Source organism: Poecilia reticulata, linkage group LG16 (assembly GCF_000633615.1).
Source record: "Poecilia reticulata strain Guanapo linkage group LG16, Guppy_female_1.0+MT, whole genome shotgun sequence".
NCBI lineage: Eukaryota > Metazoa > Chordata > Actinopteri > Cyprinodontiformes > Poeciliidae > Poecilia > Poecilia reticulata.
Genome location: NC_024346.1, coordinates 24,145,934 through 24,164,095, shown reverse-complemented (window position 1 = coordinate 24,164,095; position 18,162 = coordinate 24,145,934). Strand labels below are relative to the sequence as shown.

Here is an 18,162-nt window from a genome sequence, read left to right as displayed (position 1 = left end):
TTACTGTAAAATGTAGTGGAGTAAAAGTAGAAAGTACCCATTATTAAATCTGCTTAAGTAAAGTACACAAAAATTGTGTACTTCCCACCACTGAAATTGGTCGATTGGCTTTATTATTTTATTTTCCCAATGAGGTTCCATTCATTCATTCATTCATTCATTCATTCATTCATTCATTCATTCATTCATTCATTCATGAGTCAACATTTTAATTGTCAATGAATAATAATGGGTCAAAGAAATATGATCAGGAATGCTTTAGAATTTAGATAGTTGAAAAAAATCAAGACTTTTTCAAACTAAATGTGTGGCCATTGGAATAATGGACCTGCAGGATGTTCCAGTTCAGCCTCTCCAGCTGCCTTTTCACTTCTAGATACTGAAAAGTTGGATGTGGAGGCAAAGGGAGCAGCAGCATCTCCTAATGTGGTTGAAGACAAACTTGTGGAAGCAGAAGAGTCCATGACTGAGGTGGAAGATGGAACATCTGAGGTTTGACAGGAAAGCTGTGGGTGGTGGGGATTCTCTAAGCACACAATTTACTATCTGTACCTCAATATGTTTATAATAGCTGCATCTTCTTCATCTTCTTGATGATGTCCCTTTAACACACACACGCACACACACACACACACACACACACGCGCACACACACACACACACATAAATATATATATATATTTACCGCAATTCAAAATAGCCAGTTGAAATAGAACAGTTACATAGCCCTGCCTTTTTTTTCTGACTTCTGAGTAAATGTGATGAGTGATGGAGAAAAGCGGTAGAGAACCTGAGAGAGAGAAAGAGAGAAAATGACTCACTGACCCGGTCAACACACCGAACCTGGATGTGATTCTTTACTCTTATAGCAAAACTGTTTCTTAAATTGCTCACTGCTGTCCTGAAATCCAAAGAAATGCAGAAGATAAACCAGCAACTGTGTGAGCAAAAGACTGATGAAGCATCCAGAAACGGAGCTCCGAGAGCTGACGGAGTCTGGAGCTGACTCAGTGAACAGAATCTGACTCAACAGGAGCTATTTTCCCCCCATCATGATAAGACTGAAGATAAGGCTGTGTCATGGCACCCGACCTCCAGGATTTCGCTCCTGTCGGCAATCCACTCATGAATACTAATTCCACATTTTCCCTCAGATTCCAGACATTTAGAAATCCAAAATACACACAAGACAGTGTGAAGACAAAGTTTAACCGATTATGTCTTTATCAACTTGAAATTCTTTCAGAATGTCCTTGAAGTGGTTCGATTTAGATGAGTTGCTTTTTGCATGTTTTATGTTTATAAGCATGAGTGAGATATTACCTCTGTCCTTCAATCTGCAGACAGTAATGACGATGTATTTACTTACATTATATAGTAAAAGTGTTTCACATGTAAACATTTAAAATGCATTTCTCAGACTTTAACTCGCGCATTTACTCTGTTCAAGTTTCCTATTAAGACTAAACAGGAAGACTTAGATTTATAGATGCGAATCTGACTCAACTTAACTAAATAAAAACTTGCCAAGATTTCACAATAGCGGCATGCAAAACCCTGCAATGCTACTGCTGCTACTGCTGCTCTGGCCTCTTTTCTCGCAGCTTCACCGTTTCTCCAGCGTTTAAATCTTCTTATCAAACTTGTTGACATCCCGAAAGTGTGCTGCATCGTTATGAAACAGCCTTTCTCAGTGGGTCTTTGGGTAAGTAAGTATGCTTTGTTCTTAAGAAGAGAGGAAGTCTTTCAGAACTAAAAAAAAAAAAAAGGAGCAAAAAATCAGCTGCTTACATCACATTTTTAAGAGGGATTACTTCGCTGTTACTAATAATAAATGTGTTGCTCTTCTGAAAACAGCACACCGGAGGAAAGATGAAGGAAATTATTTGTGGTCACGTCATAACTTTTCACAGAAAGTCCACAAGCATGAGTGTAATAAATGCAACTCTTAATTGTATGGTTAGAAGATCTAACATTTTAACACATAATGCAGCACATGCTAATAAAATAAAGTTTGACAGTGCATTTGAAAGTGACAACAGCATGAGCCTTTGCTTGTACAAAGGCATCATCCAAAAAATCCAAGAATGCTTCCTCGGCGATACAGCAACTTCACTGAAGGACCTCGGCCCGTGTTTCTGGGTTGGTTTTACTCTAATAAATATTGTTAATCTTCAACCGACATTTGTAAGTTTCAGCTAAAATATCCCTGACCTCAGCTAAAAAATACGTGTCATCCGTGAACGCAGGACAGAAGGACCTCTGTCTGATCTGGCCCGGTTTCAGGCGGGTCAGTATGTGAAACACACGAGGCGAGAGCAGGACACGCAGAACCCAGCGACGCAGCGCAGAGCCATCAAAGCCTCGGCCGGCGGAGGAAAACAAAGAGTGAAATTTGTTTGCACTGGCTCCTGCAAGTGTGGCTACATAAATGAGTAGGATGTACTTCCCACATACACATACACTGCTAGTGATTCACATCATGAAATATCTTGTGGTTTTTTTCTTTTCTTTTCTTTTTTTTTTTTTTTGGTGACTGCGCGTTAACAGCAGAGGTCATGACCACTCCTGGAGCGCGTCACATACCACAGACCGTTTAGATAAACTGCTCTGACAAACACGAATCTGTATTAGGGATTTTTTCCCCCAAACCTCTGGATTGTGGAGGGTTTTATAAACTAAGTCACCTTCAACACTTTTTCCCCTCGCACAAAAACAAAATCCACACCTACAATGGAAAGCAATCCACCTTCTTTCTGAAACCAGGTACAGATTGATTTGTGTATGGAAACCTCTGCCCACCTGACCCACCAGTGGTGCAGGTGTTGGAAAGTATGAGAGCAGATTTATATTTGTAAAAAAAAACAACTTTGGTGGCTGCAAAGCAGTGGGATCCCGAATCGAAGACTGACACGTCGAGTTAAACAGAGTCCATGTACATGTGCTACAAGGCAGCAGCAAATATAGAAGCAGAGCAGAACGCTGACCTAGAAGTTCTCAAAGTAAAGTCCAGTCCGGTCTAAAGTCCAGAAGTTATTCAGCGTGCCCGCGGTTGATTTTGGCAGGGCACCAGAACGAGGATCTGATACGTTCGTAAAGGTTAAACTCAAACCCAAAGTAGGCTGAGGAGCAGTTAGCAGACATCACGTTTTAAAACATGGCCAGCTATTGCTGCAGATAAAACAATAAAACCGAAATGTGCTGCGAGTGTGGAACATGCTGAACGTAACAGGACAGAGGGACTCTCTTAGGACAAAAACATTTAAAAATCCAAAAAGTTGTGGAGGAAAAACCAAAAGTCATTCAGTCTTTGAAAAGAATGTCGTTTTGTTGACGAGGAAGTCAGGACTGTGAATGGGTCGCCACAAAATACCCGTTATGTTGGTCAAATTAAAATGTTAAGTCATATTATGCCATCGGTATCAACATTAACTGTGATAACCATCACAGTTAATGTTTCATTTGTCGCATCTATTTTTATTATTACCCCATACAAGTGTTATTTCACTTCTATATACATATTTACAGTGTAAAAAAGGTGCAAAGGATTTTGACATAGATTTTACATAAACCACTATAACCACTATTGGAGATCCAAATCATTAGCTTAGCTTCCCCCAACCAACCAACAAAAAAAAAAACATGTTGCTGTGAAGACCTCTGATTCTGTCTAATCAAACAAAAATGTAGTAGGAGAGAAAGATGAAAGAAAAATCTAGATAAGCATATTAATATATAAATATGGTTTGAAAAGTCAAATTTATTTAAAACGATGAACTAAGACCGTCTTCCAGTGTCTCTGGCTAGAGGCCAAATTTGTGCAAGTTTCTGCATTTCTTTGGGGACCAAATAAAGACGACTGGCTCAGCTAAAATGTTTTCCATCCAGAATTTGGTCCAAACTGTTCAGGGAGGTGTGGAACATGGTGCTCCGGTCAGAGGAGGCCAAATCTCTGACCAGATTTTAATCAGAGGAAAAACCCGTGGCAAGACTTAAACATTTCTCTCTGTGCTCCTCATCTACATCTGCAATTCAGCTGTTTTGCAAAGAATTTCAGTCTATAGATGTCAAAATCTGGCAGGGACTTTTTCCTGTAGCTGATATAGTGACGAAAATTTTGTCAGAATATTCAAACTCTCTCTTCGTAATACAATATCAGCAAAATTGTTTTCTTTCTAGCCTTTCACTATCACTCATGTTTGTGGTGAGAGGCCCACATCAAGATTTCCAAAGTGATAAGCAACCCAACACTCTGGTATCTTTTTACTGATATATGTAAAAAGTTACTCGAAAGGCTTACTGGATATTAAATTATAAATGTATCATAATTATAAACAAACTCAAATAAATAACCTCTAAGGCTACATTCAGGTAAATGTCTCAGCATTGGAAAAGAAATACTTGACAAACAGAAAAAAAAAACCCCTAGAGAACCTGTTGTGGTCTCTTTTTTGATCTCAGCAAAACAGAAAAGCTGACAGTCGATTGAGGATTTATTCAGAATCTGGAAGTTTTTTTCTTTTTTTATTACTTCTAGTGAAAAGTGACGAGAACTGCTGCGGTTCGACACTCGCTTTCATCTCACACCCATAAGAATTTCCCATGTTCTGCGTGTGCTGAGAGAGAGGATGCCACAAGAGTTGGTTTCCTCACTCTACAGTAGAGCTAGTCTCACTTACTGACAGCCTCATGTGAAGATGCCCCGTCTAACCTGCCACCCAGTAAAGCCGCCGGCCTCGCAGAGATGTAACTAATTAACCCCGACTGACCCGGTCAGAGCCGTTATGCTGCCGTTGCATCTAAATCAGTCGTCTGCTGCATGCTGCTGGGACGATTATGTCACTAAGTGGTGTTAAGTTTAGTAGTTTTGTTACTCAAAAGTTGCTGAGTGAGAGTTGGACGGGGTACATGAGTCAGACGGTGATAAAAAGTGTGACGGAGAACATTAAAGCCAATCTTTTTTTTTTTTTGCTTTATAACTTTATAATCCAGAATGTACTGGAAGCTAAATCATTATGGTGTGAAAAAAAAAATCCAGCGTTTAACAGCAGCTCATGAGAAAAAAAAAAAATCCTGCAGAGCAGCAGTTCCTGATCCAGTACAAACCAGTTTCTGAGCCCAGAGATTTCCTTCAGCGATTCAACCTGCACTACTTTTTCATCAGGTTGAAGAAGGAAAGAGAGAAAAAACCCCATTTCTCTGCTTATTAACAAACAAAACTAACAGAGGAGAGTCTGAACCAAACTCACTAATCTGCACATAATTTGGATTTATTTCAATTTTGGACTTAATAAGATTAAAAATGAGTCTTTGGATTGAAAACAAGAAAAGAAGTGAAACAACAAGCATCGAACCTCGCAGCAGATTTGAGAAATTAACTCCCCGCAGTCTGCACATGCAGGGAGGTCTGTGAGTTTTGGCAGCAAACCTCTCACGGACTTTCGTACAGCTGGAAATCGATGTCGGCTCAGTTCAGCTTCTGGTCAGTGTAGGGCATTGATTCTGTCGTCTTTTTCTGAATTAAAAAGCGTTAGAGCGACAATTTATGCTGCTAAGAGCTACAAATGACTCTGCAGAATATAATTCATGTTTAGGAGTCTGTCTGTTGAAATAAAGCACATATTTTTGCTACGTTGCATTGCAGCAAAACACATTTAAACTAGAAACCTAATGGAAAGCAAGGGTTAACTTGTGCGTGAAATTCAAGAAGTATGAAGTCATTAGACTGATTAACTTCTTTTTTTTCCATCTGCAGCCTGAGAGATTAGATGTGGACTTTTTCCTAAAACAAACAAAATGAGGACTTGACCATCAAAGATATGTTGTGAAACTGTGCTACAGTCCAAATGTTGAGTTTTTTTTTTGTCCTTGTTTTTCACTGGCTCTTCCCATCTCTAATCTCTCTTTGATTCTTCATAAAATGGGAGGAAAGCAATTTTCTGTTTTTCTTTTGCTTTGATATCCTAGTCAGCTTTTTTTCCCTGGCTTTCCATTTCAAGATTGTGGGCCGTTGATAACGTACGTCACAAACACAAACTGTGACGCGTTGCATTGGGATCTCATGAGACAAACTACAGCAAAGTAACACATGTTCTGTATTTATCCAGCTTTACTCAAATGCCCTTCAATATAACTCTGTTCATCCAATCACCTACAGTCAGATGTGTGTAGTTTAATATCAGTATGATTACAGCCGTTCTGGGAAGGCCTCAGAGGTTTGTTAGAGAAAAGTGAACAAACGGCATCAGGAAGGGCGGGGAACGCAGCGGTCGGGTCGGGTCGGGTGAGGGAGATGGTGAGAATATTTCGCAGAGTTACGTTATAAAACAAAAAATCTCACAAGCTTTGAACGCCTCACAGATATCAGATGTCTAAACTGTCCGACTGGACGAGGAGAACATTGATCAGAGACACATGTGGTATCTCTGCTGCTGGGACAATCTGGTAACAAAACATCTAATATTTGTGAACTCAATCATTTGAGCCCTTACGGAAGAGTGGGCAAGCGAAAGAAAATCAGAGTCCCGTTTTAACATAGAGGGTTCATGGGAAAAGTTGAGACGAAAATTTACGTTTTGGTCAATGCAAGACGCAAAACTGTGGAGCAGTTTACATAAAAGCACATTGATGTGCTAAAATGGCCTAGTCAAAGTCCAGACCTGAATGGAGTCAAGAAGATGTGGCAAAGCCTAAAAATTTATTTTCACGAACACTCTCAGTCCAACCTGAGTGAACTTGAGATATTTTAGAATAAAAGGCAAGAAAATTATCCAAACCTCCTTCCCCAAAAAATATAATTTACCTTCCACTTCACAATTATGCACAAATTGTGAATGTTAGTTACATGAAATGTATGTACATTTAACGTTTACAACAACCTTCAAGTGCAGAGGCACACATTTTGATCCTGGAGGTTTTATTACACTGTAAAAAAAAAAAAGACCATCTCTAAAATACCGGTTGCCAGAATTTTACCTGATTATACGATAAATTTATGGCATTTTACAGTAAATTAGAGATGTTTCGTTTTTCTTTTTTTTTTTTCTTTTTTTTTTTTTACAGTGTAGAGATTCTGGGAAAACGTGTGGTAAAATCACACATTGTAAGTATGTCGTAACTAGGCCATAGTTACAACATAATTACAAATGTTGTAACTATGGCCTGTTATGTTAACTCCTAAGTCTTTAATGATCACGAATAGTAGAAATATACACAGGTCCTTCTCAAAAAATTAGCATATTGTGGTAAAGTTCATTATTTTCAATAATGTAATGATAAAAATTAAAGTGTCATATATTTTAGATTAATTGCACAACAACTGAAATATTTCAGGTCTTTTATTGTTTTAATACTGATAATTTTGGCATAGAGCTAATAAAAACCCAAAATCCCTGTCTCAAAAAATTTGCATATCATGAAAAGGTTCTCTGAACGAGCAACAAACCTCATCATCTGAAGCAACGAAATAATCTAAACACCTGCAAAAGATTCCCGAGGCTTTTAAAAACTCCTAGCCTGGTTCATTACTCAAAACCGCAACCGGTAAGACTGCTGACCTGACTGCTGTCCAGAAGGCCATCATTGACACCCTCAAGCAAGAGGGTGAGACACAGAAAGAAATTTCTGAACTAACAGGCTGTTCCCAGAGTGCTGTATCAAGGCACCTCAGTGGGAAGGAAAAAGTGTGGCAGAAAACGCTGCACAACGAGAAGAGGTGACCAGATGGTGGAGAATGGCCGATTCCAGACCTTGGGGGACCTGCAGAAGCAGTGGACTGAGTCTGGAGTAGAAACATCCAGAGCCACTGTGCACAGGCGTGTGCAGGAAATGGGCTACAGGTGCTGCATTCCCCAGGTCAAAGGTCAAGCCACTTTTGAACCAGAAACAGCGGCAGAAGCGCCTGACCTGGGCTACAGAGAAGCAGCACTGGACTGTTGCTCAGTGGTCCAAAGTACTTTTTTCGGATGAAAGCAAATTTTGCATGTCATTCGGAAATCAAGGTGCCAGAGTCTGGAGGAAGACTGGGGAGAAGGAAATGCCAAAATGCCAGAAGTCCAGTGTCATGTACCCACAGTCAGTGATGGTCTGGGGAGCCATGTCAGCTGCTGGTGTTGGTCCACTGTGTTTTACCAAGGGCAGGGTCAATGCAGCAGCTATCAGAAGATTTTGGAGCMCTTCATGCTTCCATCTGCTGAAAAGCTTTATGGAGATGAAGATTTAATTTTTCAGCACAACCTGGCACCTGCTCACAGTGCCAAAACCACTGACCATGGTATTACTGTGCTCAATTGGCTTGCCAACTCTCCTGACCTGAACCCCATAGAGAATCTGTGGGATATTGTGAAGAGAAAGTTGAGAGACACAAGACCCAAAACTCTGGATGAGCTTAAGGCTATCGAAGCATCCTGAGCCTCCATAACACCTCAGCAGTGCAATAGGCTGATTGCCTCTATGCCACGCTGCACTGAAGCAGTCATTTTTGCAAAAGGATTCCTGAGTGCATAACTGAACATAATTATTTGAAGGTTGACTTTTTTGGTATTAAAACACATTTCTTTTATTGGTTGGATGAAATATGCACATTTTTTGAGACAGGGATTTTGGGTTTTCATGAGCTGTATGCCAAAATCATCAGTATTAAAACATTAAAAGGCCTGAAATATTTCAGTTGGTGTGTAATGAATCTAAAATATAAGACAGTTTAATTTTTATCATTACATTATGGAAAATAATGAACTTTATCACAATATGCAATTTTTTGAGAAGGACCTGTGTATAAAAAAATCCATCTAAATTCAAATTTGATAAGACGCTTGAGAAGTGTACCTTTGTGACCCACATGATGACATTTTGTCAAAACAGGGAGCCACAAAAGAAACAAGTGAAGCGCTCTAAGAACAGGATAACTCCATGCATTTTCATTCTAGACTATCAAACTAGAATGTGTGCTTTGGATTGAATAACAATAACAGGTGGTGGATGGTTTCATGTAGAGCCTTTGGTGGGGAAGCTGCTCCACAACTCTCCACGTGTTGCTGCTGCAAGTGTAAGAAAGAACGGATTTCCAGGAACTGGGGGAGAGGTCAGTCATCCAGCCCAGGAAATATTCATTGTGTAACCACATCAGATTTACTTACAGAGTAATGATACACACAGAAATGACCTACACACAGTTCATAGCCCCGTTTCACAGAAACACACTGACTTAAAGTAATCCTCAAAATAGTTTTCTATCAAAAGATCCAAGCGTCACGTGAAAATGTAGTTTTAATCAAGGCTTTTGGTGCAGCTCGTGTCGAGGTTTTTAATGCCACGATGCCGTGGCTGGACAGATATCTCACACATTTCTGTTCAGCCTATCATGGCAACACAGATGTGAAAGCTGTCTGACTGGACGAGGAGAGCGTTGAGAGGCAGGTGATGGCCTGGGAGAATCTGGTAACAAAACATCTAATATTTGTGAACCCAATAATTCGAGTCTTTATGGAAAAGTGGACAAAAAAAAAAAAAAGCAATCATTGAAAGAAAACCAGGGTTGAATTTGAACACAGGAAGTTCATGGAAAACTTTGAGACCAAAATTTACGTTTTTGGTCTACATGCAAAAATGTAATGCAAAAACGCTGCGTGTGGCTCAAAAGTAACACATCACTATAAATGCAACTATTTTAGAAGATTTTTTAAGTGTGCTTGTGTGTGTGTGTGTGTGTGTGTGTGTGTGTTATCGATCTTGTTATCGATCAATGCGAGGCCCTACCTCGCATTGATCTTCCTCACTGTTTCTCTTGTGTAAGGATGTCATGGCTGATTCGTGACCCCAGACTTATCTGAAGACCAACAAAATTGTATGCTTAAGCACTGCTGTCACTGCCCCAAATCCTGATACAGTGCTGTCACTGGGAATAAAAACGCACTTATCTATACTCCGTACTGCTGTATTGATTGATTGATTCAGAAGGACTCAAAATCCTTAATCCACTCAAATAGAGGTCTCTGGAAATTTGCAGAGCCAAACTCGACGACAGCTTCAAAGTTGCCTTTGTAGGTTTACAGATCAAACGTCTCTGGATGCCGATCTTCAAAATGCTTAATTTATCTCTCTTGAGACACCAGTTTAGTCTGAACACCAGCGTGGCAATACTTAACAACTCATTACGTCTGAATGGCAGAGTATTGAATAATGGATTGCTGACAAATTATCGACGCTATACTCGCCCTTTCTGATTAAATCTCAAAGGTAAACACCGAGAGTGAGACAATGGACAGGGTGGAGCGTGCTCGGATGTCACGGGCCCCCCGTGTTTTTCAAACCCTCCAACAAAAACAAATGATCAATGATCTGAAACAGAATAAACAAAACGACTGAAATGGTTTTGACCTCATCGCAACCTCCGAGATGCGATGAAAATGTGTTTCCAGACACAATCCCTGTCCGACAATGTCAACAAGGGATGTTTCTAATGTTTTAGGAAAATCACAGGGAAATAACAACTTGTGATAATCATGATAATCAAGCAGTGATGTAATGCCTTTATACATTCGTGCAACCACCTGAATAATGAAAATGGGAAAACTCCTTATTCAGTCGAGTAGAAACAATTTCAAAGGAAATGCACACCATTAATTGACTCATCTTAAATGAACTCTAGAATGAAAATGAGGGAAAACATGAAGTGCACAAATGGCTTTAATTATTTTTTAAAAATGTAATAAAAATTGTGTTGCAATGCAAAGGAATCTTCCGTATCTGCACTCCTAATGGGACGATAAGGTCTATCAGGGGCCCAAGGAGCCAGAAAGACAAAATAAAAAAGGATAATCAATCTGAACGACACACTTTCAGGCCCGCTATCTCTCTGTCAACTCACCATTTTCTTTAAGTGAGCCTTAATTTGACACAATAACTGCATGAACTCCCACCAAACGACAGGACGGACACCCGGAGCAGGTCAGGTTAATGTTTCACCAGCGTTGGTTTTCAAGGCACAGATTCGCACGGCCCACAGAGTTACGTGCAGGCCGTGTGGAGAGAGGGAGGGAGGGTTTATGGTCAAAGGGGCTTATCTCAGCAAAATGATCCGCTCCTATAAATTGTGGGGATGGCAGGGCCGAGGTGGGAACGCTACTTCGGCTGTGAACCTTCAGGCTATCAACTTGTCTTCAGCTCTTAAGCATCTACGGTGTCGTCTTCAGTTATGGGAATTACCTACAGCGTTGGAGAGTAAGTAGCTCTGACAGTGGTGAATGTGCTGCTCTGTATGGTTTTCCATATGCGCTGACAGGACAGCATGTTTGTAAAAGTAGCATTAAAGTGTTTCTCTTTCGTGGAACAAGTCCTGCAAAATAAACTACTTCTATGTTTTGTTTTGAGTATTTTATTATTATTTTTTTAATGACAGATGTAGTTATTTTTTTTATTACATTGGGGAATCTGCAATTTTTGCAGTGCAATTTTCTAAGCCATTATGTTTCATTTATTTATTTATTTTTTATATATTTTTGACATTTGACAGAGTCAGACTCTGAGAAAATTTTAATAAATCATGTTTTATATTAGCGTTTAATTCCCCAACATTTGTTTTGCAGGGCTGAATTAGTAATTAATAATTCATCCCTGCAAACCTGTAACTGAGTAGAATGTCTCAGTTTCCAGCTATTTGTGCACATTAACAACTTTATCAATTTAATTCACAATTTAAAATAACATTTTGCATTTTTTTTTCATTCTCACCATTGCACACACACCAGTCTATAGAAAACCACAAATGTAAACCACAGAAAAAAAACAACAACTTTTGTTTCCTACGTTTACTCTAAAAGAATCATTTATATTTATTTGACAACAGTTCGCTCTCATTCTAAATAAAAAAATATTCTTATTTCTGGCATTTATTTGCAGAAAATGATACACATTTTCAACACAGCATGAAGCAATGCAACAAAAACAACTCCCTATTCAATTCAAAATGACATAATGCTAACACTAAGTACAAGCTTAGAAATCACCCTGATTGTATGTGCCTTGGCATGTTCTCTGCAAGTCTGACATCACTATTGAGTTTAGATAATCAACCAATCATGCAGGGCCTCGTTGAGCAGGATGTCAAAACCTGCATGGGGTTTCTCAATGTGCCTCCAGTTTTGCATGCTGCACTTTATTCGAAATTAATGCATCTTCGCTCCCCTTTGCCCTGCAGGGTTGACCACCTCTACACCTTCTTCGTCCAATGGTCTCCAGACATCTACAGCAAAGGCGAGAAGAAGCCCAGAAAGCCCTCCAACAACGTCAGGATGAAATGCCACAGCGCCTACCGTGTCGTGGACAAGGACACGAACGGAGTCAGCAAGGCCTTCAGAAAACCGGCCAGCAAGCCCAAGGCTGCAAAGAAGTGGGAGGTGAGTTTTTTTTTGCTCAGGCAAAGGAAGAAAAATAAGAAAACAAGTCAGAGATTGTTGAGCTCCGCTCTCAACAGGCCAACACATTCTTCAGGAGAATGTTAGGAGAACATCGCCCCTCCTCTGTTACCGTAACCCACCTTCCTTATATGGGCATCCTTTCTCCTCCTCCTCCTCCTCCTCCGCTGTAGCTCGGGGCAAGGTTTCCGTTTCCATGTATGAAGGAAAGCAAAACTCTAGTCGCGACGGTTAACCAATAAGCAGCGACGCGGTTGGATTTCCGACTAATGAAAGTGAAAGCGCCGCACACGGTATATAAGGGGAGAGAGTTTCCCTCCAGAGAGAGCAGACATGTGGAAGAGCAGAGCGCAGAGGTTGACAGACAGCTCAGGAGCTATGAAGAAAATGCAGAAAAATATCCGAGTGCTTTATTTCGCCAGTGACTGTGCGGAGCCGTACGTTGAGGTGAGATTAAGAGCGGGAAACAGGCGAGTGGGGGGGGGGGGGATTATTTGATGTCAAGCTCTCAGGGTTTTTACTTACAGCTGCGTATCTGTAGGATAAGTCTGTATGTGAAAAAGGAATGTCAGGCAAAAAGGAGAAAAAAAATGTGTGGGGGATGGCAACAGTTTTCTCATGGCTCTGTCTACATCTTCTGTCCAGATCATCACTGTGAAGGACTCAAAGCGCCGCCTGAGTCTCTGCAGCTCCCTGGAGTCTGAGGTGGATGAGACCGAGTTCCAGGAGGTTGAGGATGACTTTCCTGTCCTGAGCCATGCGAGCCAGCTGCTGGATGACTTTCACCTACAGAAGGTGAGTTTCACTCCTCAAAGCCGTTCAGCTCTAATGGAAAACTTACTTTTGTGTTATTATTTTTGGACTTGAAAAAGCTAGCATTAGATGTATAAGAGCATCATTTGATCCAAGACTTTTTTTCTTTTTTCTTTCCCGCAAACAGATTGCAGCCAACTTGCCTTCAAGGACCCAGGGGTATCCGTGGCAACTAGTTTATAGCACCATCAACCACGGGAGCAGCCTAAAGACGCTCTACAGGAACATGGCTGACCTGGACAGCCCCGTGCTGCTGGTCATCAGAGACATGCACAAAAAGGTTTGTATCTTGACTGTTGGTTTCAACACAGATTTTGAAATGCAAACAAACCAAAAAAAAAAAAAAAAAAACATTGACTAATGAGCTGCTAACTTATGTTGCTTTCAGGTGTTTGGAGCTTTTTGTTCGGATCCATTCAGAGTCAGTAAATACTGCTACGGAACGGGCGAGACCTTCTTGTTCAGCTTCAATCCTGACTTCCAGGTAGGAGTGGACTCCATTTTTATTATCAATGGGAAAGCTCTTATTATACATTTAGTATCAGCAAAAAAAAAAAAAAAAAAAAGTACAATTGACTAATTTGTGTTTAATTCTCATTAGCAATACAGGTGGAGCGGGGAGAACTCCTACTTTGTGAGTGGCAACTGGGAATCACTACAGATTGGAGGAGGAGGGTAAGTTCTCCTTTCCTTCACTCATGGCTAATATGGAAGAGGCAGTTTATGATAAAGCAATAATAATAAGAAGTTAAAGATTTAATTTCTAATTTCCTAAATGTTTTCTCTTTTTTTTATAGGGCTGGCTTTGCTCTATGGCTGGATGCTGACTTGTACCACGGCGCCAGCTTTTCCTGCCCCACCTTCCGCAACGCTCCTCTTTCCACCAACGAAGACTTCATCGTGCAAGACGTTGAGGTCTGGACTGTGCAGAACTGAATAGGGGAAGCACTAAGAAAACAAAATTTCCCATCTGAAGTTATGACACTTCAAGGTCAGCCAACCCGTGTGCTGCACCCCAGACGGCGCATCCGCCGTTAAGAGACGCGTCTGGACCAGAGCGACCTGCGCAGCATGGAGACGTAAGCGACGTGGTTCCCACGGTGGGCTTCCTGCTCGGTGGGCTTCCTGCACGGTGAACTGGAACAGTTAGAAGCAAGTGGCAACTTGAAATCCCACAAATCATGCTTCCTGTGTCTGCAAGCCCCCTCTGGGTGTTCGCCGCAGTCCGCCCCGCCGGTGGCCTTCTGCGATCCTGAAAAGCATCTTGGGCACAACGTTCACACTGAAAGATGTGTTTGTTTACAGTTCTAAAATTGTATGCATTGTATGCATGCCCTGTGTTGTATTTGTGTGTGTGTGTGTGTGTGTTTTTACACCGGCTTGTGCGTTATTTGCTTGATGGTAAAAAAAAAAAAAGAAAAAACACTGTAACAGGATAGGAGACACAGCTGCCTGTCTGAGCTGGCTGGGTTTCAGTGTAACTCTGTTTGAGTAGACCAAATCTGATGAGGTGAGATAAAGCACTGCTTTGCACTACGAACATCTAACTGTACTGTGTACATGTGGTGGGTGAGGGGGAAGTGAAAACTAACCGTTAACCGTCTTATGTACCGCTGCTATGTTCCTCTTTGGAGTATGTAGCTTATAAGATAGTAATGATTAATGTTTGAAATCTTTGGCTTATTTTTGTATGCAATTATTTAAAGATAAATCTTTTTTTTATATATACAGAAAATTTGAAACGAGAAACTAAAGCACATTTTTGCTTGTATGTCTGTTTGGTTTATTTGTTTGTGCACAAATCTGATTCTGTCGGGCGGTGCTGGCACCGCCACAGGTCTTTTTCCTGGAAAAGGAGTAAAATGGCATATAAATAAGCTTTTTCTTTGGAATTGATTAAGCTTAATAAAATAAAAATAGAGATGTTGTCAAACATAAACTGTGTGATGTGTTTAATTGAAAGAGCAAACTGGGTTAAAATGTTTAACAGCTCAAAGAAAAATATTCACACTTAATATCTATTCTACACCAAGTTGCAAGGAACCACACCTTTTATCAATAGCAGAAAAAAAACTGCTCAAGGATCTGAATTGAAGACTTTAGTTAAACTTTAACTAGGATAATTAAAGCCAAAAGAACTCAGTTGGTTTTCTATTAAGTATTTACAACATGTTAGCGATTTGAGACCGAACGGTTATAAAAGTGATACGTGTGCACGTTGTCGGCTGCTGAGAACATTTAGACAGAGAACTGGTGAATTGACCTGATCAGGGTCGTGGTTTTCTGAACACTTCTGTTCTAAACTCAGTTTTCCTGGCAAGCATGATATTTACCTGCAGCTGTCACGAACAGGGGCTGGACGGAGGAGCAGACACACGTCCTTCAACAAGTCCGCCACATTTACAGGAGCCGTCAGCTCAGCATTCAGACCACTGACATAAATATCTATTTACTTCTGTGATTCATCATTTCTATGATGGTCTGACAGGTAAACTATGTCAGGGTGTCATTCAGCTGATAAAAATAAAGTATAAGGTGAGCATAAGGTGTTTGGCCTGATTGTCCAACGCACCTGAACGCAACACATCATCAGAAGATGTAGTCTTAAACTGAACCACCAAGTTATCTCATGGCTCTGAGCCGTCATTATGTCATTATGTCATTATGTCATTATGTCATTTCACAGAAGCCTCATCTCTGATGTTGCAGGGTTAGTTTTTTTTTTCTTCTTGCAGCTTTATTTTGTCTCTAGTTTCATCATTTCTCTGAGGGAAGCAGAAAGTGGTTGCTCCGGATACATTTCTTGGGATTCCCAACCGTTATTTTTAGAGATCCCTTCAGCAAACCTGAATATCTTATTACGTATGCCGCCATCTCGACCTGGATCCCGCAGCATGTTGTACTGATAAAAGAAATGGTGATAAATTATTTACTTAATTTACTGTCAAAGCTGTTAAAGCAGTTTCTAAATGTTGGGTCATGCTAGTGACGTTATTCTTTCGTGCTTGAATGTCATGTTAGAGAGTTGACAGCAGTCAGTGCAGTGGTTTCCTGTTTCTGCAGAATGTTTGCACTGGAACTATTTTATTATCAAGGACAAAAAAAAAAAAAGCTAAGCAGTTTGAAGCGTGGACTGCCACACCTGCAAAGCGCTTAATGTCAAACTGCCAAATGTGTGACTACAGTCACGTATGACAGAGGATTACCCATGGTGTCATTTTTAGAGAGATGCTTGGATTCTGTATGTTGATTTTAATTTCCCTCATATGATTCAATATGCTCCTTTCTTTTTGTTTTTCTTTTTCTTCACACGCACAACCCAAAGTTAAGATGGAGTTGATTGCAAACCCTTCTAGAAGGATAGCAATGCCAAGTCTAAACTTGTAGGTCGCTGATACAAACTGAACTTTGGGATGTGGAATGCAGAGTTATGCATGAATCAGTGAAAGTGTGCGTACGCCAACAAATTCCTGGAGTTCCTTTTGTTGCAAAACTTCATTTACCAATCGGAATGAAAATATGACTGTGTTTGCCAGCACGCAGATTTCTTCTGTTTCTTTTTGTCTCTGTTAAAACGTTTCAGATCATCGAACTAACTTGAAAGTTGAAGGTAAGAACAGTAAATTCAAAAAGAGAAGGTGAAAGCTAACCCCGCTGCTTTGTTAATTAAAGAATTGGGAAGCTGAGGGAAGCTGAGTTCAGCTAGCCACAGCCTGACCTGATAACCGTCAGACCCGGAAAATCAAGAAATAACATAAGTGGAATCTGTATGGCAATATTAAGCCGGGCAGTAGATCTTCTGTTCTGGGCAGCTTGCCATTGATAGAACCACAAACTCTGGCAGAAATAAACCATGTAGGAGAATGTCTGAGCCTGGTTTTCCTGAATTTATGCAACAGGGCTATGATGCAATGGACATGAGCAATTTCTCTGAAAAATCAGAATTTTGCATTTCCTCTGGTCGTCTTCGTCTTATATCAAAGTACGTTTGATGATCTGAAAATTTTAAGTGTGACAAACAAAGCAAAACACAATAATCCAAACAGAACTGGACATATTTATCTTATGGGTTTATGCTTCATCTAGTTACTTCAGCAGCAGTTTGTGTAACATGTAGGACGGAGGAACTTTCCTGTCGGTGGTCTGTGGTTTGGTCTGTAACTCTGTGAGTAAGTAGGTTAAATACATGAAGTGAAGCTGGAAGGACTTTAAACCGCAGGTGTTTCTACCTCAACAACAGTGACATTTGTTTAGGAAATTGTTTTGCATGTGTGGGGAATTAAATGTCGAAGGTCAGTAGAATATGTTTCCCACATCACGGCACTGACTCTGACGCGGCGGATACTTATTTCCAGTGGACTTTCTGTTTGGAGTTGTTTGTCCGACGCCTTTGTATTTTTCTCTTGCGGTACCTCTGGGTCTTTGTTTTTCCTCCTAGGGCCTCCATGTTTTTCAGCCGTTTGGTTCCCGGTGCTCTCATCTCCTTTTTGTCTCTTACCTCCTAACTGTTTTCTGTCATCTTCAGCTTCTGCTCCACGACCGTTTGGATCATGTCGCCACAAAAAGCAGCCTTCGGGTTCCTCTTTCATCCACTCCAACCTGTCCAGCGTCTACACATTGCTCAGCAGCTGCAGCTCCAGCTCCGTGACACACACCCAAACCAGTACCCTAAATTTATGAGCACTTATGTAGTGAAAGATCCTCTGTGTTTTAAATTTAAGCAAAAATATATTGCATTAATTCTGGTCATTTTGTGTATGAGTTGCTCACGGGGCTTTCTGCCTTCAAATTCAGGTGGTTTTACAGGGGGTTTTTTTTCTCCAGCATGTTCCTCACAAAATGCACCGTCTCTAGTTTGTTAAACATTTTCTCTGTGTTTTTGCCACACTAGTGACCGTTTTTCCATTCGTAGCTGCTGCTCGGTGCTCTACCGCAG

General features: G+C 40.6%; 1 protein-coding gene across 2 annotated transcripts; it reads left to right on the top strand.

The window, feature by feature from the left end:
• The first annotated feature begins 11,096 nt into the window (after window positions 1–11,096).
• ncoa7a (nuclear receptor coactivator 7a) lies at window positions 11,097–15,165 on the top strand. 2 transcript variants are annotated; one of them, XM_008432082.2, is made up of 7 exons: window positions 11,097–11,220; window positions 12,197–12,395; window positions 13,059–13,208; window positions 13,354–13,506; window positions 13,615–13,710; window positions 13,828–13,901; window positions 14,024–15,165. In XM_008432082.2, the coding sequence occupies exons 1-7, from the start codon at window positions 11,195–11,197 to the stop codon at window positions 14,160–14,162; spliced, it is 837 nt and encodes a 278-aa protein (XP_008430304.1). In that variant the 5' UTR covers window positions 11,097–11,194; the 3' UTR covers window positions 14,163–15,165. The 2 variants fall into 2 exon arrangements, with proteins under 2 accessions (XP_008430304.1, XP_008430305.1); XM_008432083.2 differs by lacking the exons at window positions 11,097–11,220; window positions 12,197–12,395 and adding an exon at window positions 12,567–12,860.
• Window positions 15,166–18,162: the final 2,997 nt, after the last annotated feature.